At 40.8% G+C, this 26,522-nt stretch overlaps 1 protein-coding gene across 5 annotated transcripts in view; it reads left to right on the top strand.

The window, feature by feature from the left end:
* FAM107B (family with sequence similarity 107 member B) overlaps positions 1 to 25,918 on the top strand; it is a 59,302-nt gene extending 33,384 nt beyond the window's left edge. For 3 of the 5 annotated variants that reach the window (XM_069035166.1, XM_069035185.1, XM_069035175.1), the window contains 3 exons: positions 16,431 to 16,614; positions 20,623 to 20,776; positions 22,776 to 25,918. In XM_069035166.1, coding sequence (XP_068891267.1) covers positions 16,487 to 16,614; positions 20,623 to 20,776; positions 22,776 to 22,892 — 399 coding nt within the window. In that variant the 5' untranslated portion in view covers positions 16,431 to 16,486 and the 3' untranslated portion in view covers positions 22,893 to 25,918. Of the gene's footprint in view, positions 1 to 5,321; positions 5,407 to 15,554; positions 15,644 to 16,430; positions 16,615 to 20,622; positions 20,777 to 22,775 lie in introns of those variants that run through there. The other 2 variants (XM_069035193.1, XM_069035156.1) reach the window with 2 other exon arrangements.
* Positions 25,919 to 26,522: the final 604 nt, after the last annotated feature.

The raw sequence follows: 26,522 nt of genomic DNA, 5'->3' as shown, positions 1-26,522 counted from the left end.
AAAAAGCAGTTTGGGAATCTAGGTTCTCTGGACTTCTCTTCTCTTCCTTCAGTGGAGGAAGGCGAGAGTGTCTGGAAGCTGTTTGAGAGTGATGATATTTGACTTTAGTGCTGAGCATAGCTGCTTTGATTTGCCCTCTGGATAACCATGCTAATGCTATAAGGAGCTTGCTTTCCCATTTTAGCTGCAGCAGTTAAAGGCCTAAAGGTAGGTGACATGAATGCTTCTATAAATATGTGTGTTTTAATCAAGCCATTGTTTATAATTAGATAATAATCATAATGGTATAAATAAGGGTTAGAGTGGATATATAAAAGGTCTTAAGCAAGAGAGAGACATGTGGTTGATGTCTTCAGCTTTTAGCTGAGGTATTGGGGAAGATTAAGAGACGGCAGTTGCAGCTGAACAATGCTGATTCATCAGAAGGGTAGAATGAGGTGTGAGAAATTGGATGAAATTCTTGTTGCCTTGGCCTTCTGTGTCTGCCATACTCATTTAATATATATCCTGCTTCTCGAGTCACTTGCTGAAGTAATGAAGCTGTCCCATGGGAGGTTTTTGGAAAGGGATATTTAAAAGACATGTTCAGAGGTTTTCTACTAAATGGATGTCAGCACTTTCTAGCAATAGAAAAAAACCCTGGATGAGATAAACTCTGAAATTTGCATAGATCTCTTTCCCTGATAAAGAATCTGTGCTGTAGCCTTTACAAACTTACCCATTTTGTCTCTACTAGAAAACTACTAACAAAATGTTGCCTCCCTACTAGTGAGAGTGGTACTTCTGAAGGTGAGCCAGGTATATTTGCTGGTGTGCATTTTAGTAAAGCTGCTCTGTGGGAAAGTTCATCCATTGATTTCAAACTTTTAATGGTCTTACTGCAATTTTTTTATCACTGTGTGAATTTAACTAAACATTGTTTTCCTGGAAGCACTGTGTTTTCAATGGTAGTAAGTGTTTATGTTGAATGGAAGCCATGGGAAAGCACTGAGCACAGTAGGGTGCAGATCAAAACTAATTTGCAGGTGTACACTTCCTGAATCAAAACCTGTACCCCTGCCCAGCCACAAAGACTTGCTGTTTTGCCACCAGGCCCTGAGGTGTATGTGTAATTAGGTATGTTGGTGAGATGGAAATGGCTCTTGAAAAGAGGGTGTTTCACCCAAAACTATGGAGTTGATGGCTTAGCTACGTATGAGATGGTGCCATGCTGTGTGCTCTCGTGGGGGTGGCTGTCACCCTGCTCAAAGGCACATAATAATGTATCTCATGCAGCCAATCTGCAGCAAACAGGTTAGTAGTGCTGGCAAGGTCAGATTTGGGGATGAAGGTGGCAACCAACTTTTTTATCTGGGAAATCTGAACTAAACAGTTACCTAAAATGTGAGTGGGATGTTACCTTTGTGTGAAAGATGAGCTAACAGTTGTATCTCTCTGGAGGGACACAATGTTGGCTGAGTGCAGTCAGTAAAATTTGCAAAAGTTCCACTATTTATAAGTCCCAAAGGTACTTACAGCAAGGTAGAGTATATAAAATGGGGATAATGATTCAGTCATCTGTGTAGACTGATGGAGCACAGTGACTCCCTCAAGTATGTGTGAACAGTGAGGTTGCTCTAATTTTTGTTCCAATTGCCGTTTGTAAAATAAATGTATAACATAGGGTCTAATGAAACTTGAATAGGATTGATATTTCAGAGTTACTGGGATTCTAATCTTTTCGTACAAGTTGTTCTGTAGGGTTGAAGGGAGCTGAGTCTCTGCACTAACTGACTGTGTTTTTTCTGTTCTCACTCTGGAGTAACTGCTTGAAGATCCATGTGCTGATTTTCACTAGTACATTGCACAGGCAGAAGCTGCAGTCCCAGCTGACTGTGCCTGTCTTTTCTGAGGGTTTTGCTTCTTTGCGGGGCTGTTTGCTCATGCAGGTACAGCATCAGCTGCTGTAGGGTTTCTCCAGTATGAGGAGCTGGGACTGGCTGGAGCAGAGCAGTGTTGTCTGCTGGAAGGATCCTTAAGACGCACATCCGGATGAACAGACACTGTGTTCAGCCCATATTCACCATCTTCATTTGCCAGTTGCAATGTGGTGCCATTGGTACCTGTGGTGTTGCTGCTCTCAGCAGTGCTGGAAAGGTGCAGGCGAAGAGAGCAAGAAGTATTAATGACAAGTCTGTGCAGGGGAAGGCTCCTGGATTACTTCTGATAGCCTGGTAGCTTTCATACCCAAATGCCTTTCTAAACTGGAAGTGGATCCTGTTGCTGCCTTTGTTGTGTTTCTGTGCCGCTTTTCTGATCTTTCGTGGGGATCAGTGGGACAACATCCTCTGTGCAGACAAGCTGCTGGGTTCAGTGTAGCAGGTCAGAAGCCTGTGTTCAACATCACATATGATGATATGAAAAAATGGCTGGTTTGTTAACATTCATATTAAAGGATGACTATTCACATTCTTAGATTAAATGGGAATTAATTGTAGCAAACATTTGCTTCAATCTTAAACACTAATGTATATGTTAAACTCACATAGGGGAAGTGGCTAAGGTATTTACACCCTGCTGAGCACCGAGGCTGTTGAGGAATACATGCTGTGTTAAAGAGGACAGATTTTGACAAATGGGTCTCTGTCTTATTATGAACATGCTCAAAAAGAACATGCTGTATTCACCAGTGGGATAGGAAAGCCCTCAGGCTCCCAGCTCTCATTCCGGCTTTTCAATGTGGATTTTTGTCTTGGAGTAATTTCTGAGAACATTTTACTAGTGCAGCTTAAAAAAGCATGTGTTTAATGTGTCTCTTTTTGTTGTTGAGATGATAAATCCACAGACAAATAACAAAAAAAAAAGTAGAAATCACTGGGGACTTTGGTAATAACTTGGGAAGGAAGAAATTCATAAAAATAGGCTTGGGGTGAAAATAGTGTCAATCCTTTAGGCATGAGACTTCTAAATCCCTGGTGTTTGTTTTGCAGCACCAAGAAGTTCACAGCCTCTGTGTTATTAACCTTAACATCTTTCTAAATTCTATTCTGTATATCTCTTAATTCATAACTTTGTACCTTATTTTAAACATCATCATTTTAATTTTCTAAACTTATTTCAGCAAATTACCTGTTTGGATTTTGCCTCTTGATTCTAAAGCAAGCATTTGTTCAATCCTAGAAAAAAGAGTGCTTAACATGAAACGGCTCCAAAATGTCTGACAAAATGCTGCCTATAATAGAACAAAGCATAGTGTTGTTGTAATTTATGATGTTTCTTATTTATTTGCTCATCCAAAAAAGCCTGTCTTGCTCTCTCTGCTTTTGGTATCCAACACGTTGTCTTGTGCTGACAACCACAGCTTGTTCCAGAGTAATTTAAGGCTCGGAAAGTTGCTCAGCATCACAATCCAGTTTTTGGTAGAGCTGAGAATAGAGCCTCTCTCTTCTGTCATGGCTCAGTTCCTCACTGTAATTGTGGGGCAGCTTTCCTACAGACTGAGCGAGCCTCTGATGTGACCAAGCCCGTTATAATGAACAGTGCTGCTTCAAATGTTGATGAATTCCCCTCGTTCAGTAATTTTTTTGCAGTTTTAAAACATAATTCCTCAGTGAATCATGGCAAAATATGATTGTTTGATTAAAAAAAAAAAAAAAGCAGATGTTAATATTCTACTTTGCAGTCTAGAATTCTCCACTGCTTGTTAAGCAAGCAGGTTGAGAAAGTGATTGTGTTGTAAGATGGTGGACAAGTTGTGGTGTGTGTAGCAACTTGAACAGCTTGGGTTAAAATGTTCCAAAGTGTTGTGGCAGTTTGGTCTGTTTCACTCAGGTTTATAGGACTAGTAACAGGTCAAGAATTTATAGAAAAGGAAAGGGATTCTACCTCCTTTTATATTTTTAGAAACAGCGCTCACATTTGCAGACCACCTTTCCCATAGTGAGGTGCAACCCCAGGAATTAGCAATGCATGAGATGCCTACATAAATATCAATTCACCTTTCACCCTTAGTCATAAAGAAAGTTCTTCTTCTAATAAGTCCAAAACATCTTTGTAGGTTATGCAGTCATGGAGAAAACTAGTAATTAATTTAGTGATAGGAAGCATGAGAGGCAGTGCTTGTGGGATGTGACACAGCATGTGTCCGCTGAAGTGCTGACTATTCACCTGTGACCATTTGTTGGAGTGCTTCTGCTTGCAAAACAGGGATGTGCTTTTTTAAAAGTCTTGAAAGCCACATGGGCTCATTGGAATTTTAATTACAATTTCTCAGTGTGTTTGTTTTTTGGGGTTTTTTTTTGGTTTTTTTTAAATACCCCATTTAGCTATTGAAGGCGATCAGGAAAAGGATGACAGAAACACCTCTTGCCATTTGTTCCTTGCTTCTACCAGTATCTGAGACAGTGAGATGACATCCTGTTGAGGACACACTGCATGGTGACGTTTTTAAGGAGTCCTTAACATGCAGTTTATTGCCAACATAGAAAGTTTGCTGGCCTGAAAGTTTCTCTCTTTGGTTGCAGGCGCAGCAAGTGCTCAGAGTTCCCCAAGTTGTGTTTTCAGCAGGAGAACAAAGAGCAGGGCTGGCTTCAGGCATGAAGAGGTGCAGCTGGCAGTGGAGGTTATGATTGCCTATCAATAGGTATTCATCCTATTAATTAAGCTGCTGCTGTAAAACCCAGCTAGAGGACAGCTTTTCACCGTGCCTGTTGTAAAGTAAGCTGAGTCACCTGTGAAGTGTTGTTAATAAGAGAGCTCTAAGGCTTGTGAGGAGGCCTTTTTTAAGCCCTCTTCTCTTGGGGCTGGCAGCAGCCTCTTTCAGAGCTGTGGCTGTCGGGCTGTCTGTCTGTGAATGACAAATGGCATCCACTTCTCTGGAAGCTCTGTACACTGCTTTTGTGAACCTTGACTAGCAGGAGCCAAGCTGTGACCTCACACTGCTTTTGTTCCTCAGCTGTAGGCATGTTACTATAAAGACTTTCAGCCCCTTTCTTGGCTCTACTGAAGTCTTGTTTTGCAGCCCTTTGGTTTTTGTCTTTAATGTTTTTTGTTAATTTTGAGCATGAAGAGTATGCACATTTCCTTTATGAGACCACTGTAAACTAGTGTGTGACTTTTCGGGATGCAGGTGGTTTGTTTTTAACCATTTGATGGAGATCCCTGTAGTGCCTCTTAGGACTACTGAGAGCTTATTTCTTGTTCAACTTACATACTTCAGAGTTCTTGCATTTCAAGTTTAGATCCAGTTCAGTTCCACTTCTGTAGCACGTAAAGCAAGTGAGCAGCTGCCCTCTCTATAGCCCTGGAGAAAGACGTGAGGAGCAGAGTGGGGCGGTCCTACAAACTCCAGTGGCACAGCTCTTTCTCAAGTGCTGCTGAGGAAGGACAGCCTGAGACTTTCCTCCAGGTGGTCTCTCAAGCAGAAAGGTAACAATTGTAGGAAATTCCTTTCCTGCCACCAGTTCATAAGCTCAACAAACAATCCCTTTGTGGAGGCATTGGGGTCCTTCTTCTAGTTTCTTACTCTTCTTTGCTAACTACTTGAAGTTTGTTTAACAGTTCCTTTCTGGAGGGATTAGGGAGTGGTGGTCTGTTTCTCCCTTCCTGAACCTTTTCAAGTCTTTCTAAAAAGACAAAAAAGAGAAAAAGTTGACAGAAGACATCCTAGAAACAGTCCCGTGTCAGCACACGCAACAAATCATCCTGCCGGAGTATATGCTAAAATCTTCCTTGTGTTCATGCTGAGCTTGTGTGGCAGGTTTTGTTTTAGGTATTGACATTCTGGGTTCTTCATTTCAGGGGGGCTGAGAAGCAAAAGGCGGCTCAGTTGTGTAACACATCAATGCTGTTCAGGTGGAGGTTTGTTTCTGTAGAGAACACCACCCTTCCGCCTGAGCAGTGAGGCAGGCTCTGCTGCCCTTCCACGTGCAGCCTTCTGGCTGATACTCAGCCCTGCGCTGGTGTCACAGCTTCCTGATTTATGAGCTTGCAGGAGAAGCTGTTGATTGTAGCTGCTCGTCCAGAGCACCAGTGAGAAGTCACCAGCTTTGGCAGATGGGACTGAGTGTCAACATTTTTCTCCATTTTTATTTTCTGTAAATTTCTGGTTTTCAGATCTCTCATTCTTCCCATCAAACAGTAAGCAGATGATGTTCCTCTACATGCCGTGTAGCATGTCGTGTTCTTTTAGGACGCCTTTGATCAGTGTTGCATTTTAATGAAATCATGTGTATCAGGCTTGGCTGTCCTAAGCCCACTTGTAGCTTCCAGGAGGCTTGTTCTCTGGCTGCCATACATTCTTACACCCACTCAATCCTTTTAAACCACTGGAGCTTCCTGCTTTTGGTTAAGGTCATGAAGAGGGTGTGGAACAGCCTTTTTAAAAAAATTTCTTACTCTACCTCACTATTGGAAGATCGGTCATCAGTTTTACTGGTGTCCTTATTTTTGCTTTTTCCTTCAGGTCTTGTTTTCCTTTGTAGTGGCTTCTTTTTCCACTGAGTTGCAGTGCAGAGCCTCATACTAAAATGTATCTGTGCCAGCTCAGAGTGGATGAAACAAGTCCGGGCAAGGAAGGGTGTCTCTTTGTGGACACAGTGCAGTCTGGAATGTGGATGTAGTTGCCTGAGCCAAGACTAACTCCTTGAGGTGAAGGTTTTATTTCTTTCCTGTGATTAAGCTGGGAGTGTGTTAGTTTGGAGTAGCAATAGGTTTAAGGAAATTAGTTCTTTTTGTTTCCTTTTGTCTATTTCTAGGAAATCTCCCTGTGTTAAGAAATCAAAACAGAGGCTGGATGCTTGCTCTGAGCCATTTGTCACCAAAGAGAAGGAAAAAAAGCAAGCTTTGCTGGTGATGATTTTTTTTTTTTTTTCCTCCTAGGAGAAGGGTTTCTTCCTAGAAAATGAAAAGTTGAGTTGTTGAGTTGGCAGGTAATTGATACATATCTGCCCGGCCTGAAGAAGTACTTAACTTTTACATAACTACCTATGAGTCTGTTTAGGAAACTGGCAAGCTGCAGTGGACTGTGTGGTTTTCATTATGTCAGTGTTTTTAAACTTGTTGCAAATGGCCTTCTTTTATGGGTGGTTAGCATTCTTTTTAAGTTGTCATTCAGAGAGCCCCAGAGGGGAGGGGAGATGTGACAGCTCAGCAGATCGTGCTGTGCCCTAACTCCAGGCAGGATGCTGCTGTGCCCTAAGGAACAGCACGTGGCACAGAGCAAAATCTGGTTCAGCAGTCCTGCTGTGCTCCTTTGGCAAGACTTGGGGATTTACAGCACTGGAGTAACTGAGGCAGCATGAGAAATACTTTGCTTGCTTGGTCTCATTTTTGTTGCTGTAGCTACTGAATGCATAACTACCTGATTAATGCAGAGATTCTAATCTTCTGACCCCCTTGCAAACACTTATTAATTGCACTCATAGATTTTAAATTTGTAGAACTAGAAGGAATAATTATGGTCCTGTAATTTGGTCTCCCTGTGCAGCTGAACACAAATCTTTTACTAAATCGATGGTTTTATTCCCCTCACTTTAAAAATGTGCTCCTTATTTAAGTAATTTGTTTTCTAGCCTCAATACCCAGTCATCAAAATTTCTCAAAGCATTGTCAGGCTTGTTGCTTATATGATTATTAGGCTGTAATTAATCTTCACTTCTGAAAAATCAAATGAACAGAGCTGTTAGAACAACCTCAATATGGGGCACGTTCTCCCATTTACAGACCTTCCATTTCCATTCCATTTCCATTTCCATTCCTTTCCTCTTCCATTTGCTTTTTAACTTCCTAATTTCGTTATAACAAAGAAAACTTTGTTTGCTGTGCAGTTTGTTTGCTGTTGTTTGTAATGTTTACAGGGTTGCTAAGTAACCTGCCTCTTCTTTTGCTCCAAATTTTTTCACGTATATCAAAGGTAATTTTAACCTTTTTGGCTTATATCTGATATAAACTTCTGCCTGGTTGAATATTTGCTAGAACCCTCCATCACCATTGTCCTTGCTATCATCACAGCATCCAGAAGAGGATTCCTGTTCCAGGAGAATGACCTACACCCTTTGGTCCTGGACATTGTTTGGCCTCACTGGGACACACATTAGTCTCCAATCTTTCTCTCTAGATCATGTGAAAAAATACGGAACAAGTGGAAAAACAACCACTATCACCATGTTTCTCTCTTCCCGGGAAGAATCTTGCTAAAGTCCTGTGAACTAGATTTTAAGACTGTTCAAGATTCATCAGTCTCCTTTTAGGTATCTCAAGTCTTCGAAATGTTTGCACTCTCCCAATTGATAAGGGGCTGCTGGCTGCTCTGGATTTCCCTCTCTCCCTCAGAAATACCTGTTTCACATTAAACCTTTTCTATTTGAAGAGTCACTTTCCTCTAATGCTGATGATTACACAAATAGAATGACTTAGAAGTAATACTTTCTGCTAAAATTGTGGGGGATTTAGTATGTTTGCTCTTTCAGTTCAGTATTTTTGTATATAAACATGGATTTGGGTCAGACCTCCCCCTTCTCCCTCCTGAATTTTTCTATTGTGTTCCTGTTTGCAGAAAGTCCTTTACCACTGGGTGCCACTGTTTGATAGTTCTTCACATTTGCCTCAGTGAAGCCCTGAAGAAACTCTCCCCTCACTCTTTGGACTTCTGATTTTGAATCAAGGCTCAGTTTTCATGTGGAATTCCATGTTTTACTGTAGTAAAATTTGATTCAAACAAACTTGTCCTGATTTTTATTTTCATGGCCCACACTGATGGGTCTACAACGCTGATGGTGCACTGTAGCCACAGGTGGTATAAACTGATCTTATTTGCTTTTCTGCTCTTAAAATCTCCTTAAAAAATGCATAATTCCAGAATTGAATATGAATCATTGTTGACCCATGTATAAATAAATTGCTTGTTACCTTTGGGGATTAATCTAGTTGCAAACTGTGCTGCTGAGTACCTTTCCTAAGAGGCATAATTTCAATTATCATCTCCTGAAAATCATGTTACTGCGCTGTTATAACTACCTGTGTAGTGTTTTGGTGAAAGTTATGTGTATATTCAGTTGTGTGTCTTTGCCAGTCATGACTTACTCCTTTTGAAGGACTGGCATAGTTGAGAGGACAGTGGGGTGTGCATGACTTGCTGTTATTCTGAAGATCAAAAGCACACTATAGTCACTTAGGGCCTTTTTGGATGAGAGGTGTCCAAAACACTGGGTCTTTTCCTTCCCATCAGAATGGCTTTCCACATCCCCAGCCCTGTCTTGGGATTTAGGTAATCACAGGATCCTTAGCAAAATGAGTATGAGGAATATAAAGTCCTTAAGAAACATATAGGGAATTCGGGAAAGACAAATGATACAAGATGCACAGTGTGCGTTATCTGCTGTTAGTCCCAGACTGGAACCGTGGTGTCACAGTGGGTGGATCAGAGACCAGGATTTAGGGAAGATGAGTGCTGTTCACAGTGTCCTGCTCTTCATCCTGTGTCTTTCTGTCTTTTCTGCCTGTATTAAAAATTAGATGCTAAGTAGTTTGTTGCAGTGAAAGTCAGTATCTTGAGTTTTGCCTGTGTCTGACATAAAGGAGACCTTTTGGAAGGTCTCCATCTTCTACTCTCTTAGTATTCTTAAAGCACCTTGTGTGCAGACCTCTCCTTGCAATAGGAGGGGAGAGGCACTTTCTGTCTTCTGCCTCTTGTTACACAGCTGCAGTGACAGCTCTTCAGCATTTTAACTTAGCAAGAGAAGAAAGAAATGCAACTATTTAGAGCTGATCCTTTCAGCTGGTTTGAAAGCCAATGGCAGAGAGCTTCCTTGCAGATCTTGAAGGCTGAGGGAAATTCCTGTCATTGGGGCTCCTGGGTTTTTTAGTGGAAGGTGTGAGGCCGTTCTTAAAGCCGTTTGTGTCTTCTTTTGCATCTCTTTTCCAAGTAAACTAGAGACCAAGAGGAAGGAGCCGTTCTGTCCTCACCAGCACTTCTCTCCAGGCCTCAGCCTCTCTGGGGGTCAAGGCTGTTCCCTCCACACCCAAGACTTGACTGAACTTCAAAGTCCTGGAACAGAGACTGCCTGATGCTGTTTAAATTGAATGGGAGCCATGAGCAGCTCTTTGCATTTGAGAGAATTGTAACAGTGTGGAGCACTGCCCCAGATCATGCACTCTGCCTTCCTTTAGGTGTCAGTGCCAATGCAAACATCTTTAAAATGACCCTCTTTCTTCTGGTTTCTCATTTAGTGGATGTTTTATCTGTGCTTTGTTGATGTTATTCTCGGCAGTACTTAAGGGAAGAAAATGAGTGTTAACTGGATCTCTGTCAGATTTTGAGTGGGTTAGGTCATTTTAATATCAAAATCGACAACAGGAACAGCTTTAGGAGCCAGCAAGCTCTGCTTCTTTCCCTATCCTTGACATCACTGAGATTGCTTTGGGCTGCCCTGATCAAGTTACCCTTGTTCCTGAGAGAATTCTATGTGGTCTGTCAGTCTTTAGGCAGCTGTGGAACTAATGAAGCCATTAACTAATGAAGCCATGATACCTGGTGTCAGAGGGGTGCTGTGAGTTAAACTGTCCTGACATGGGATGGACAGAACTTAGTCAGCCTTGGGATGGGATGTGAGATTTTGAAGTGCATGACAAGAAGGAGTAAGATTGGCCTTGCAGAAACGTGTGGTAGTTTCTAAGATGCTCTTCTCTTTCATGTGTGGAGCCGTAAACAAAAGCCAGATGCCTGCTGAAGGGTTTAAAAGGCTCGTGATGTTAATTTTGAAGAACAGTAATGTAGTAAGTAACCTGGTAGCAAGACAGTACTTAGGGGGCAATCCCAGGTCCATGCTGCCCTGAATGTGTTTGATTTTGAGGCAGGTGAAGACACTGCTCTTCGGATCTAGAAGCAAAGCTCATGTCACTGGGAAGTGGCAGTCTTTTTGAACAAAGCATGAGGGGCTGGGAGGAATTGCAGCCACCAGGACCTCTCTGGTCCTCCCCTCTCCCTCCAAGGCAGTCTGTGTTTTGCTATGACCCAAACTCCATCCTCCCTTTCAGCCACAAAAGACAGTGTGAGTAAGACATAATTCCTTTGTTGGTGTCTGGCTTGAGCATCTTGGCTGGGAAGAGTATTTTTGTATTCTGTTTTCAGGAACTCTTACTTTGAATTAAAGGGTGAACGTTGGGAAATTATTAATGATATCTATAATCAAGGATTAATCAAGTAAATCTCTCTAGTCAAGTGCCTCTCACTGCACTGAGAGCACATAGATAAAGACGATAGCGGCGTGAGCTTTCATGTGCAAACAGTGCTGAGGTGCTGCCTGCAAAGCACACTCTGCATTTAAGGAGCTCTTTTGCTTTCTGCCCAAGCTGGCTGATGAGAAGTGGTGCTTGGTCATGTAACATCTAAGCAGAGACATGCTGAAGAATTTTTATTTCAATTCCTCTTGAAATTGGAAGGGGGAGAGTAAAACGCGATTTTTTTTTTTCCCAAAGAATGCCTTTGGGTTTCTTGTAGCAAACTGCAAGTCTGTGCCGTAGTTTAAAAAGCTAAAAATGTAAGTCTTAAAACATAGTGTCTGATGCTTTACAGTACAGCTCAGAACAGATGTTGAAGCTTTTTCGAGAATAAAATCTTCAGGAGGTAGTCAGTGTTTGAGCTAGTGCTCCTCAAGAATTTATTAAGGCAAAAAGGAAATAATGTGAATTTAGTCTTAATGTAACTTTTGGATCTAGGATAGTCTATTCATTTCATGTCCATTGGTATTTTTAGGCATTTATTTATCTGCTTTTTGAGGGGCCTCAACTCTTACCTCTGCTTTCACAGCTGGAAATAATTGTGGGAATCATTTGAAGGGTGAAAATGCCATAAATATGTGTAATAATATAAATATATGGTGTCTCACAGGAATTTTTATATTCAGATTCCATATGTAGAAGGTGATTTCTGGTACGAAGAATATCAGATAGAAAATAAATACAATTCACTGAATGCCATATAGACATGAGATGGTGTCGGTTTTGGTGGGGTTTTTTTAGTGAACTTCTTTCTCCTGTGGAAGCCATGGGAGCCCTGTTGTAGCAAAAACTGGCAGCTTCTGAATCCTTAACCTGGTGTTGTTAAGATACCTGTTAAAAAAACTGGTGTCTGTCTGTAGTTCTCTCTGTACATGTGTTTCCAGTGTTACTACCATTAAGGGACTTTTTTTCTGGAAAAAACCCTCTGTAGATAGAATAAAAAATAAATAACATTGGAAGCAAAGGTGTCTGCTGGACACGTTCCCCCAAATGTACTCTCGCTTCTGGTATGCTCTGGTTTGGTTGTATCTCTTCATCAGGACCAACTTTTGAAGGGTCTTTTCTGTTTTCCTTGAATATACTTGCACTCCAAGGAAATTAAATGAGAAAATTGCAAGTATGTGACTGCTTGGTCTTGGCCCTTCAAGGCTGAGGTACCTGTATGGTACTTCTTGATTACTCTTAACAGCATCTTTTTGTCTGGAAACATTAAACTTCTGTCTGGGAGGATAGCTGAAGTAATTTTTCTACAGAGGCATTTTCTTGGTCTAGTGGGATGTTGAAATTGCTTTGCAGTTGTTTGAGGAGTTAAAATTGCTCTTCCATGCAGGATCCCCAGTTCATTTTTTCTCTTTGTGGATCAAAATCCACATCAACCAAAGAGGTTGTGGACAAAGACCCTGTGAGTTACTCAGGCACGACAAGTTAAGGTAGATAAATGCTCTTGTGATGCTCGTGGTGCAACAGCTAATTCAGCAAATGCACTGGGAAGCACCTGCCAAATTAGTGGGTGTATTAAACTTGGGCTAAGCTCAGCTAAAACATCCCTTGAATCGCAATCTCCTTTATTTGGAGCAAGGTAATGAGGAAACACAGCAATGGATTGTGCATTCTCAGTCGATCATGTAACAGCAGATGGTTAAAAGGAGCCTCTCGGATGCTCTTCAGGCAGCATATTCCTGCTAAGTGATTATTTGGATTATTAATGTCCCACTGTAGCACCTAGTGATGATCTGAAAGCAGCTTTATGGGCTGTGACTTTTGTGGTGATGAGCACTAGAGACTCATGGAATTAATAATGTCTTAATTGTTATTGCTTGAACATTGATTAAACTTGTTTAAGGAGTTTTAAGGGATTCTGTCATCGAGCTTGACTGGTTTATTGGTGTGAGCCTGAACCTCAGAATGAAACTCTGGGGATAAACTGCTCCATTTCTGTCTGCCCTTGGTGTGGTGAATCCTTTGTGCCTCAGTTTCCTTTTTATGTGAAACTTGCCTGTGCTTTTGTAAATGTTAGCTTTGACAGGGTGTGGGTAGAGATCACCTTATCTTCATTGTATTGTTTTCATACAACATTACACAGTGACTGTGCAGGACTTTGTCAGTGGCCTGCAGCCAGGCTGAGGTTTGCAGAGGGTGTGAGAGAATTCACTGAGTGGGAACTGGGCACCCTGTGTCCTTGGCTCTGTTTGGAAATCCTAGTTGAAGTAATTTGCAGCTTAATCACACATGGAAAGACTTCTCTTCCCAGGGGAGTTTTTATTCATTCATGTTTGCTGCTAGTAGAGCTCATGTTACAGTAGGAAACCACGATTCCTGACCTCTGAGTTGAATACATGTTTTAAAAATAGTGATGGGACAGAAGAAAGAAGAATAAATAGACTTCACTCTAAGGGCTTGCTCAAACCAAATCGATATGCTGCAAAATACTACACCACACTTTGAGAAATGATTGAATCAAATTGTTTTTCAGGGGCTTGTGTCAAGAAAATTGTACATTGTTTATGGCAGTTGTAGGGTAATTCTGCATTTTTCATCTTCACCTAAGCAAACAAGAATTATCTTGAAGAAGCAGCAGGTTATTTTTAGATTTACTTTAACAGAGGGCTGTTGATGATAAATGGCTTCTAGAAGACTCACAGGCCCATCAGTGCAACAGAACTGATAGAGGAGTAAAGCAAAACAAATATTTACAGAGAAGGTTTATTTTGGGTGGAGGTTGGATATGTAATATTTTAGTTGTTTTAGTTGTAATAAGTCTGATGTTAACATTGAGGAAGTATGAAATGTTATGTCCTTATATAAGAAAAGAACTGCAGCTAGTTTATTCACAGTATGTGCTAAAGAGAATAGACCTCTACAAATGTCTTACTAACAGCACGGTGCTGTGTGGTGTGTTTTGGGGGCTGTTTTTTTGTTTTTATATGGCATGCTATTGAACAGTGAGGGATTTGAGATGTGAGTTTAGCCAGGTGCCCCCAAGATGAGCTGTGGTGGAGGCTGAGGAACCTGGGCTGGCTCAGCCCAGAGCAGAGGTTTGGGGGACCAGACAGCAGCCCCCTGTGCCTGGGAAGTGCTTTCCAAGGAGATAGAGCCAGACTCTTCAGCATAGTGTGTGGCTGGAGAGTGACAGGCAACAGGCTGGAGTTGAAACTAGAGGTTCATGTGGGTTTAAGCAAAAACCACTGTGAAGACAAGTGAGGGGCTATCCACAGAGGCTGTGCAGCTTTGGGGAACTTCAGTGTCTTGCTGGGAAATGTCCTGAGCAACCTGCTCTCATCTTACAGCTGTTCCTGCTCTCAGGAGCAGCTTGGATTAGAAGCCTTCCAAGCTTCTTCTGACCTGTTTTCCAATGATCCCATGTATTTGGCATGTGTGGTAATAGCTGGTTGCTTGATTGAAGCAGGGAGGACTCTGAAGGGGTGACAGGAGAAGTATTCTAATTTCATGATCAGTGTCAGTACGAGGTTTCTGCCATGTACAACAATGCACTTCCACAGTTTTGAACTGTGGACAATTTTTATAGTAGTTTCACAGGTCCCTGTGAGACCTGACACTCCCACAGAACTCAAAAATGCTTCATATGAACTTGCCTTGAAGAACTCATGAAGGAGCCACCCTGAGAGCAGGAATGGTGAGCTGTTTCTCCTTGAAGTTGCTTCAACTTGGTGTGTGAGATGTAGCACCACTAAAACACAGTTCACATCATCCATTCAAAGAAGCTGAAAGGTCTCTGCCAGGTCCACTGGACACATTCAAATCCAGAGTATCCTTTTTGTATCTGCTGAAAACTTCATGTTGTTTTGCTTCCTCATCTGTAAGCAGCTGCAGCTGGGTGATGGTGGTACTGTTCAGTTTTAATGTCCTGAAGTATTAAGGGAAAATCTTTTTGCCATATCAAGTGGCTTTTGATCAGACCTGAGCAACAATATTAGATTCCTACTGAAAGAAAATAGTTTAGGGATTAAACTGTGGCTGAACATAGGATTTTTAGCCCATGGGGTGAGAAGGGGAGGGAAGGGCTGGTAACAGTCTAAATTAAAGCACATATTCAGCTTTTACTGGAAAAAGCAAGGCAAACCCCAGTGATTCTCTGATTTGTCTCGTAGCCCCGTGAGTACAGTGTGCAGCATTCAGCTGTTCTGCCAGTCAGGAGAATGGAAGCCTCTCGCCTTTTCTTTCATGTCCCATTGATTCTTCTCTGTAAAACCCACATGCTGTGAGATTATTTTTTGGGGTCTGTTTGAGGGGCCAACGTTTTATCAAACTGACAACTGCAAATTCTGTGTGCAGGTTTTCACAACAGTGAAGAGAGACAGATTTTTCCTGAATGTGCTTTGTTTTGGATGCTGATCATCTTGTGATTGGTGCATTTTAATGGAAAGGGGTATGAATGGTCACATATAAATTAACTTGAAAACCATAGTTGACTTGTCAGCTGTTGATTCAAAATGTTGTGATTTGATATGTAGGTAATTTTCTGTAGCAGGATAGGAAAGTGCCACTTTTCCAAATTAAATAAATCATCAATTCATTGCCTTCAGGTCAGTGGATTTCTGTGGATTTTCACTGGGTGAAATATGGCCTTTAAGAAGCAATCTCACCTAGCTTTTTCTCCTCTGCTTTTCCACATAGAAACCAGTCCCCCAACACAACAATTGCAGATCTGGCAATTTCCACATGGAAGCTTTTTCTCAATACAGTTCAGGGCTTGCTTATCCACAGAGGTGTTTTCCCCACAGCTGACATGACATTGACAGCACAAAATGAGACTCTGCTTTTGATACACATTCATAGTATTTAATATAGTCAGTGTTTAAAATGTCTTTAGGGTCTCAGTAATACTGATCCAAAAATGTTTCATCTGAATAGGCTTATTAATATCAATAGGGATCTTCACACACAACCTAAATTATTTGTCAAGTTCTTCTTAAAATGGGGGAAACTGTCTCCAGGTTATTGAATGAAGGCTGTCGGAGATGTCATTGTTATGAAATTGCTGCCTATTTTAAAAAATGCTACTGGTGTTTGCTCTGAGAGCCTTTACTTTCTACAGGCAAAACTAATCCAGGAAAAGCATGAGTGTTGCCAACGTAATATGCTGCCTTTGTGGTTTAGGACATCTTTAAAAGGCCTTTCAGTGTAGATTCACTACAGTTTTTCCCGTTTTGCAGATACTGTGAACAAGGATACTGAACCCAAAGATCCATTTCCCATTTCAAGAAAGATTATGGCTGAACCAGACTACATCGATGATGACAATCCGGAATTAATTAGACCTCAGAAATTAATTAATCCTGTGAAGTCATCCCGGAATCATCAAGATCTCCATAGAGAGCTGCTTATGAATCAGAAAAGGTAAGAGTCTAAAAATCATTTGTGCCACCCTCCCATCCCAAACACACAGCTTGAGTTTTAGTTTCATCAAAATGACATTGTACCCAAAACCCAGCAGGCACTGTTGATTCAGATCTTGTGAATTGAAAGACTCTGATTCTTAACTGTGGCATTTATTTCTGTTTGAATTTCATTTTGCTGTGCAAAAGCTTGCTCTAGAAGGCTTCTCATTTAGTTTTTGTGAATACTCAGAGGGTCAGTTTTGAGAGGAAACAGTTCAGTTCTCCCCTATTACATTTCATATGGACTACCTGGGCGCTGTAATTTGTCTTGTACTCTTAACATTATCAAGTATTTGACAAAATTTTGCTGTTAACAGCGGGATGATAAAATCTGTGGGCTTTCACCATTCCCAGTGTGCTGAGTTTATGAGGCCACTTTTAAATCACAGAAATCATGTAGTTTATTTCACATGAAACTGTACTTGATCTGTCTCACAATGCAGTGTGATAGTCTGGTGCCTGCTATGCTGCTGCACAAGTGTTTCTTTGTATGTTTTGCAAATGCTGCCTGCTCCCCTCTGGGATGGGATGCACAGCTGTTGCTCTATATATTGCTTTTAGAGATGTAAACAGCCATGACTCCATTTCATCAACTTCAGAGACACGAGCACCTGGCCCAGAAATAGCTGAAGTTCTGTCATTAGATCTCTTCAGCAACAGAGAAGTCATTTAGAAAACACATGAACAAAATAGCCACCATTCCACCTGGTGGAAGAAAAGGCACCAAGTCTGTTGATGCTCCTTTGTTTAAACCAACAGAATCCATGGCGTCATTTGGTGATTTGGTGCATTGAAGACACCCAAAATGGACTTTCCAAAGGCAAAGTGTGGGGATCTGTAAAATAGAAGTGGAAGAACAGTATCTCAGAATGCATTTGAGCAGAAAGCTGGTGGTAGCAGCCATTCTGACTTTTTGAGACTCAGGATCTTGATAAAGAAGAGTAAAAAGTCATTAATTTGGCTACTCCAGCACAACTGAATTTTTCTATTTGGCAGGAAGAGTCACATTATGGCAGTTTTTCTCTCTCTTTTTTTTCCTTTTAATCCTTAGGCATTGTAGTATTTTGGGGGAAGAATGGGTCTTTTTATGTGTAATAGAAAAATCCTTACAAATTCTGGGCTTAGAGACTTAATTCTAAATGAATTGTATACACAATATAGCATTTCTTTAGTGATGAAGAAGGAGAGGTATTTTACAGAATGCCAACTGAATTGGAAGAAACTGGCCTAAATAGGTGTTTGTCCTATTTTTCATTAATGGGATTAAACATCAAAGTCAGTTCCTAGCACCAAGAAGTTTATAGCCATTGAAAGAAAAATAGTTGAAGTTTCCTGATGATCTTAATCTAGAGGATGTGGAGGCTGCAATAAATTAAGACTATTTTTTTTTCTTTTAAGTTTATGAAGCATAAAGCACTTTTAAATAGTATGGAGTTCTTTTCTTCTAGGAAAATATCCTATTACACAGAAAAATTGGGCAGCCCTGACTACCTTCTCTTCTCTTATTGTAATTTTGATTAGCTACAGCTGTTAATTTTAGAGTCTTATTTATTGGTGCACAAATGAAGTACTTTGAGGATTTTCACCAGCAGAAAAATTGGTATCCTTTAGAGGAGGGTTAGTCTTCTGTGCTTTGTGTCACTGTGCTAGCTCTGATAGGAGGCTTTTCAGTAATGTGATATTAGGCTGTGTTCTGCTTTGTTACACCAAACTGTCATATGTATGGAGGACTTTCAGTGCTCTTATAGAAGTCTGCTTAACATGCTGCTTATTTTGTTGCAAAGACACAGTGTAGACATTGGCAGCTTCACTTTTTGGACCCATCAGCTCTGAACAGCCAGAAATGGATGTTGGAAGATACTAGCTAGTACTGGTCCAGTCATTCTCCATGCCCACTGTGAGCAGTGTCTGTTGGGTCTTGAACTGCTGTAGTTATTCACTGGCAGAAAGGGTCGTTGTTTTGGGGAAAAAAAAAAATGAACCAGGATTCAGGGGGTGCTACCTCAAGGCACTGGTCACTTAAATTATTTTTACTTACTAGGAGTCAGCCTCAGCTCTGCAGAGTATTGGTGCTGTCCCTGCCAGAGATGTTAACCCTAGCAGCTCTAACTTGTGTTGTAACACAATTTGCTCCCTCTATATCAAAGCCTTAGGATTTGTAATTTAACCAGAACAGTCACCAGGAGGTGATACAAGACCCCAGTTAATCCAGTATCCCCCAGTGTGGTGCTTTTCATTTTTACATAAGAGAGTGGAAACAGGACTGACATTACAGTTCTGTTACAGATCTGCCACCCTCACCTGATTGGATGGAGGGATAGATTACTTGTACTTTCTGCAGGTTCCCTTTGTTACAGCACATCTGAGTCAGTCTGTGCCTCTGCTTTGTTATGGTGCGTCCTTAGTCAGAAAAGCAGCAACAGAATGTTACTTAGCAGCTGCTCTCTGGTTTGTGGCTGTCTTGACTGCTGATCATCGGTGTGGAAGCTTCCACTGACTCTGCTCTCACCAATCCACTACTAGTAGTAGTAGTAGTAGTAGTAGTAAAAAATGACTCCAGCTTTTCCTGCCTGACTTCAGTTTTACGTGCTAAAATGTAATTAAAATAGCATGAAACATAAAATACAAACACAGTCTTGTAGCTTCTGTTGCACTCAGGCCATGAGATCTATTATGAGAAATAGGGAACAGCATTTGGTGTTGCTAAATATTTGATTTTACTGTCAGGGTATGTACAGGGATAGAGTGTTGCATAATATATGGAGTCATTCCTAGATGCCACCATAAAATGGCATTTTAATGTTTTATTGGACATGCTGTCAGATATGCATATTAATGAATAATTAGGCAACCACAGATATATAGCAAGTAGGAAGGGTAAAAATATGCTTTCTGAAAGCTTAATCAGGTTATTGAATGTCTTAAAGTTAAAATAAAAATGGTTGATATTAAACTTAATGCTGGATGCTTTCACATAATAGTCTTCACAGGAAAGACAATAATAACAAACACAAATTTCAGATCTCTCTGCTCTGCCTTAAGTTACGCTAATACCTGAATAACAGGGAGAGCTTTGAATTTTATAACAAATTTTGAAACCATCATAGCATTACAGATATAAAAGAAATACCTGGAGTCACAAAAATAAGTAGGAGTGAGTATCCAAGTGTGTGCCTGTATAAATAATGTCATGCATCTTCCCAAGGAGTGAGCTTTCTCATTCTGGAGTAGCTGGCTTGGAAAGCAATTTGTGCTGAACAAAACATTCAGTTCATGTAGCACCTAAAGGCTCATCAGAGGGAGAATCCTCCAGGCTTTGTCTGGTCTCCAAGGTGACAGCAACTTTTTTATTCTGGATTTTTGTTGTCTTAGGCTCTTTGTGATGTTTAGTGTAGCCTGGGAGCTCTCACTGGAAACAGTTTCACAGCCAGGCATGGGTAAAGCAGTTATATTTTCAAGGAAAGGAGAGAATCCATGATTTCCCGGAGCAGTGTGACAGACCACTTTTTAGTTTTGTCCATGCAAACTTCTGTGGACAGGATACCCTGCACAGGACTGTCTGAACACAGCTGTTCTGAATTACTGGCCACCAAGCAAATTCTTCTTGTCCAAACTTTGTTTCTAGCTCTGATAGTGTCTTGATTTGTGGTGATTTTTTCAATGCATTCTTTTGGAATTGAGAGAATACAGTGAAGACTAAAGATGAAAGTTAATGAATTATACAGGAGAAATACCAGCATACACATTAAAGGGAAATATCTTTGGTGGTTATATGGCTTAAATTCTAGCTTAGGGTACTGGTTAGAAACCAGGCAAATGTTTGAATATTTTTTCCTTTTAATTATTTATTTATATCCCAATGTATCTAAATAGGCAACTACTTAATTTTAGTAAAGCTGCCTGCAATTCTGTGTGAATTCCTGCTAATTGAAACTTCTCTTTTTCTTCCCCACCATGTAATTTGAAGGGGTCTTGCACCTCAGAATAAACCAGAGCTACAGAAGGTGATGGAGAAAAGGAAACGAGATCAAGTTATTAAACAACAAAAAGAAGAAGAAGCACAAAAGAAGAAGTCAGACCTGGAAATAGAGCTACTGAAAAGGCAGCAGAAACTGGAGCAGGTAAGATGGGGAATACCAGACCTTTACACATCTGCATCTGAGCTCCTCACCTGAGGCTCTCTTTGTAAATGGGAAAGAAGCAGCAGCCAATATTTCTCATATTTCCCCTGATTAAATGCAGATATTTCTTAGGATAAGTCAAATCACAGGCTTTAATTACCTGTTTGTTATCACTTACTGTATAGAAACTGCATATGGGGTCTGCCTTTGGTCAAATGAATCCTGCACCAACCAACAGGAATGTGTGGGGAGCACTGACACTATTTAACCATTGAAACTGTGGTGATTTAGTTAATTTTTGTAGTCTAACTATGATCCACTAAGAATGACTGTTAGGCTGTAGTGCATCAAAGCTACATTCAATGAATTTTTAAAAATCAATTGATTCTCCTATGTTATATAAGAAACTAGACTACTTTAAAAAGATCTTTCATAGCCTTAAAATGTGTGAGCCCATTGGTGTTTTCAAATGAAAGAAAAGGTCCTCAGACCCTGGGTGTGGAGATGATGTGGAGTTGGAGTTCCTTGTGGTGAAGCTTTTTGCCAGGCACAGGGCCAGCCAAATTTCTCTGTGCCTCTGGAAGCACTTCATGTGCTTGCGAGGGAATATCTCTACAGTGAAACAGCTCATCAGAGAAGTCACTGTGCATTGAGCAATGCATTTATTTTTAAATAAATGAATGCTATAAATAAATGCTTTAAATCAGTATCTCCTGTGTTTCTCAATAGAAATCAATTAAACCAAATAATTACTATTAAAAATTAAATGTAATCCAATCATTATTTAGGTTTTAGGTTTTATTTAGGTTTTATTATAGGTTGGGTTTTTTTGTTTTAATTAGGCTTAAGAATATTTTTGGAGAAAGCTATTGTATTTTTAAGTGTATCATCCTGTCATTTTTCTAATCTCTGTTAAGGGCCCAGCTTTGAATCGTTCAGCTTGTGGGAAGATTTAATTTGAAACTGAGCCATCCAACGTAGATTATGTAGATTAGAAAATTCTTTTAGAAGTGGACAAGCCTGCCCATTGCAGACAGTGCTGTGACTTTGTAAACATCATAGGAATGGCATTAATTGGCAACACGACTCATGGAGGGACATTGTTGTGATTTATGGAAGCAAGGCATGTCCCTTGTGGGTGAACCAGAGACAAAGGAGAGATTATTTAGGTGAGCTGTACGTGGTCCCCATTAATCAGGGAGACCTTGGTCTGTTAAGAAAAAAAAAAAAAGCTCCTTTCAGGCACTTTTGTTAGTTTTCTAAAGGGTTTTTTTTCTTTCTGCGAGCTCATCTGCCTTCCCTAAGGATTGCTAAGCAATCCATGTTCTGTGCCATGTGTGAGCCTGTGCTGGATGGGCACTGCACAGCCTTGCCACATAGAGCATTTCCATTCCTCACATGGAAATGTCAAGTGTCTGCATGGGCAGGAGCTCCAAGTTGGTTAAAACATCAGTTAATGGGCTCTCAAAAATGAATGGCTAAGGAAGGTTTTTTGGTTTTTTTATTGCTTTTTGTGCTAGACAAACCAGATACTCCTAAAGAGGCTCAAGTTAGATACAGAGCTCCATACCTAAACACTCAGAAATCAGTTCTGCAAGTGTGCTCAGTAGTAGCTGTTCATGTGTTCTCCCATGAGGCACATTCTTCCTTGTTCTGTTGTAAAAGCCAGAGAAGGGAATTACTGTTTCTTTAATGAAGATGTCCAAGAAATTCTTAAAAATTCTTTGTCTTGTTCTTATACGGGGCTTTTGCAGAGTTTTTGTCTGTCTGGCAAAGGTGGACATCTGGAACAAGCTAGAGCCAAGGATTTGAAAAGATTTATTGTTTATGAGAACACATACTCCCAAAGAAAGGCAATTTTATCTTTTCCATGAGACAAAGAAAGGAAGCAATTTAAAGGGTTTGGCATGGCCAGTTATTGAAACCTTTAGTTTTTTGTCTTCTGTTTCAATGATGTGTTTTCTATACTTTTTTTTTTAACATGTGATTCCCTTTTAAGCTGGAACTGGAGAAGCAGAAGATACAGGAAGAGCAGGAAAATGCGCCCGAATTTGTCAAAGTCAAGGGCAACTTGAGGAGGACGGTCCAGGAAGCAACAGAAGCACCAGACTCCTAGAGCCAGCGCCTAAGCCAGCACTAAGACTTCCAGCTTTCCTGCAGAGAGAGGCTTTTGCAAGTTGTCTCACATTTGCTCCTCACGAGGGGAAATAACAGCATCCAGCTGACACTTACTGAAGATGAGATTTTTAATTCCTGGGACGTGTGGATTAAAAAGACAGTATCGTAAACAGATCGACTTGCCAAATACAGTCCTGAGATCAATGGATAAGGAGTGTCTTTGTCAGTTCAGTGTCATGGACCAGGCTGATGTGCTTTCTCAGAGATTTTAACCAGGGATACTAGAGAAACTCCTTCAGTGTTGCACTGCTTTAACTCTTGTGATCCTAGTTTAGTGGAGATACACAGATTATATTTTGCTTTAAAACAGAACAAAAATCCTCCTGTGATATCTTATGAAGCTTTGCTGTGCAGGTAGATTTCCTCCAGCTAGACCTACAGGCTGTGTATATCCCACAATAATTTGTGTTTAGTTGGAATTTTTACTAAATCTAGGAGGATATGAGATGTGCTGATTACTGCTGCCCATCCCCACTAGGATAGGCAGGTGTGGGCAAGATGAGAATGCTTAAAATTCACCAGCAGTGAAAAGTTAAGCAGCCTTAAAGCCCATTTCTTGCTGTTTGGCATGTAGAATTTGGGCTATGAAAGAGCGAAAATCTGATGATCCTTTCACCAGGGAGACTCCAGAGGCTGATTTATCTGTCTATAAAGTTACACTGTTGTGTACAGGCCTGTACAGTGCTACCTGTGAATTTACCTCTCAAAGCAAAATGATCTGTCCTCTACTTCTCATGTTTTGAAATCCTGCTTACTTTGGTGTTGTGGCCTTTCTCCTCCAAGGACACGGTGAACAGAGTACAGTGGTAACACATTACTTGGTAGTGTTTGAACTCATTTGCTGGAACTGATCTGCCGTCTGTTCCTACTCTTTACTTGCAGACACATGTTGCAGTTTCTGCAGTAGAGAAGTGTTTAAACCAGACCAAACCATTACTGGAATCTACTGAAATGAAATTTTTTTTCCTTAAAGTGAGGCATAAAATGAAATTCATTTTATCCCATCCTTCATTTAGCCTCAAGAAAGAAGGGAAGTGTGTTACCGCTGAGACTTTGGGTCCAATTCTGTCATCTTCTGCCTTTCTGCAAGTAGCCCCTGTGACTTGCCATTAAATAAAATATTGCTCAGCTTGCACGGGGATGACAGTATCTGATCCTTCATGCTTATGACTACTAGTTATCCAGGAAAGCCTGGGATGAGGAGTGGGGAACAGATTGCTTATGTAGGATTATAGAATTGGATTCTTACCTGGTGTGATTGGGTACAGATATATCTTCACAATTTGGGGAGAAATCCTCGTCTTCCTTGGTCAGGACAGTCCTAGCTCTCACTGAAACTGTGTTCATCCATATCAGCTGAGGATCTAATCCCTAGCCTTTGCCTTAGGATGCTAAACACAATAATTTCTACTTTGTAATTACATTGGACATAAATGTTTGAGAACACTTTTAATTAATATCAGCAGTGGCATGTTTGTATTGTAAAGGTGTGGTGGAGGGTTGTTGGTTTGGTTTTTATAGTTCCTTTTGCCTTTCCTGTAAGTACTGGATGTTTTAAATACAGTTTCAGATTAGCACTTGGGACAAAACACAATTAGAAATGTTTCCTACATACAAACTTTAATTTGTCAAATACAGGCATTTTTGTGAGGACATAATCAGATTGAGGGTAAATTGAATTGCGATAAGCATATTGCCATTGATTTAGGCTTGCAGTGTGACTCACGTCTAGAAGGTTAAATGTGAAGATGGTCTAACAGACTGTTCAGATTATAGACATACAAAAGACAAAGGCCAAATGTAAGACTCTTCCATGTTCCATCTCAACAAAGGAACACCCTGAATGCTGCAGGTTCTTCCCTCTCTCCTTCCCTTCTGGCAGGAGAGGATCTTCTCTGGCAACACATCATTCCAACACTTGCACTGAGTTTGTTTCATATTGTTCAGACAGCACTATGTCCAAGCCTTCCATTCCACTCTCATCTTAGCTGTTCCCAGCCTACCAAACATCCTGCCTCTTGGTTTCACCTCCACATTAACCTTCTGCTCAGTAAGGAAAAGTCTACAAGTGAGTGAGGAACCCTTCCTCTGGCTTGAGCAAATCATTTCGTGTCAGCCATTTCCCCTTGGTGATCATGGCAATCCTACCACATGTGCACAGGGAAATGAAATTGGGGGCACCGGGGACAGTGGGGGACAAAGACCCCCTTTTTGGCTTCAATGGGTGTGTTGGATTGGGCCCTCAAGGCTGAAGGCAGTCTGCTTTCTCCCCAGGTTAGCTTGTGGTTCAGGGTAGAGTTTCTCTTTCTGGAACACAGCAGGCCAGAAAACTTCCTTGTACATACAGCATGAAGTTGTTTTTTGTTTTTCATTGGAATTAACTCTCCGTGTGAACAGAATATCAACGTGTGTGTTAGAACATCTTTGAATCCTGCTAATCCTTTAGTCTAGGAACCCCAGCCACCTTCATGTTGATTTTCCCAGGCAAAAGCTTGTCTTTGAAGTCAGGATTGGGCAACCCTTCAATGGGTGGCCAGTTAGTCACACCACAAGTGTCCTGTGCGGCTACTCAAGTAAGAAACTGCTTGGCAGTGAGCGTAAGCAATTCCTGCTCTGCCCTTCAAGCTGTATGGGTTTTGAAGCAATCCAGCAAATACTTCAGTGATTTGAAAATCGCTCACTTACCACTTTGTACTTTTTTTAAAACTCTTGCTTTTGATAGTATAGTAGTAAATTTTTTAGCATTTTTGTGGCTTTAACCTTCTGTTAATATCTGCACTTGTTTGAGTGTACATATATAAATATATATAAATATAAAAAGGGAGCCTTAATGGATTTGTTTTCATAATTTAATATTTTTTGTATTTGCTCTTGTATAATTGTTTTTAACTAAAGGTATTACGAGAATGAGGGTGGAATACTTAGAACCAAAGTTATGCTTAATAAAATCTACTACATGCTTGGTGTATGTGGTGGTGTCTGTTATATCCTGCCAAAAAAAAAACCTTGGGAGCTGCACTGAGATATCTGCATTGTTTAAAATTCTGCAGTGTGGGGGGAAGTATCAAGATCATGATGGCGCTTGGTTCCCTAAAACCCTGCATCCCTGTTTGTATGTGCAAAAGTTGGCAGAAAGAGTTTGCTGCATCTCTTAGCAATATAATTTTTTGAATATATTTGATGCAGAAAGTTTTTAACAGGGCTGTGCAGCTCTTCAGGTAGCACAAAATGAGGCAGAGCATGAGGGAAAACTTCTGATGGGAGTCAAGTAATTGTGGAGATCATTCCCTATCCTTGGAATTGTCAGCCTAGCTCCATTTCAAACAGGAGTGAGAAGAGAGTATTGAGCCTGGTTCTGGGTTCAAGTCCTACAATGGTCCTTTTAATTTAGCCAATGCTCCATGTGGTCCCAGTAGGAACGACTTGGTCATGAGAAAGAAAGCACAGGCACAAATGATTTGCTGGGTTAGGGTCAGACAGCTCAGTGCCAAAGAGCAAAATCCTGTGTCCACAACAGACAGGAAAAGTAGCAGGGGATGAACAGGGCTGGAAGAGGTGTGTGCCATCA

The sequence above is a fragment of the Aphelocoma coerulescens genome, chromosome 1A (genome assembly GCF_041296385.1).
Source record: "Aphelocoma coerulescens isolate FSJ_1873_10779 chromosome 1A, UR_Acoe_1.0, whole genome shotgun sequence".
In the NCBI taxonomy this organism is placed as follows: Eukaryota; Metazoa; Chordata; class Aves; order Passeriformes; family Corvidae; genus Aphelocoma; species Aphelocoma coerulescens.
This window is presented reverse-complemented; position numbering and strand designations above follow the sequence as displayed.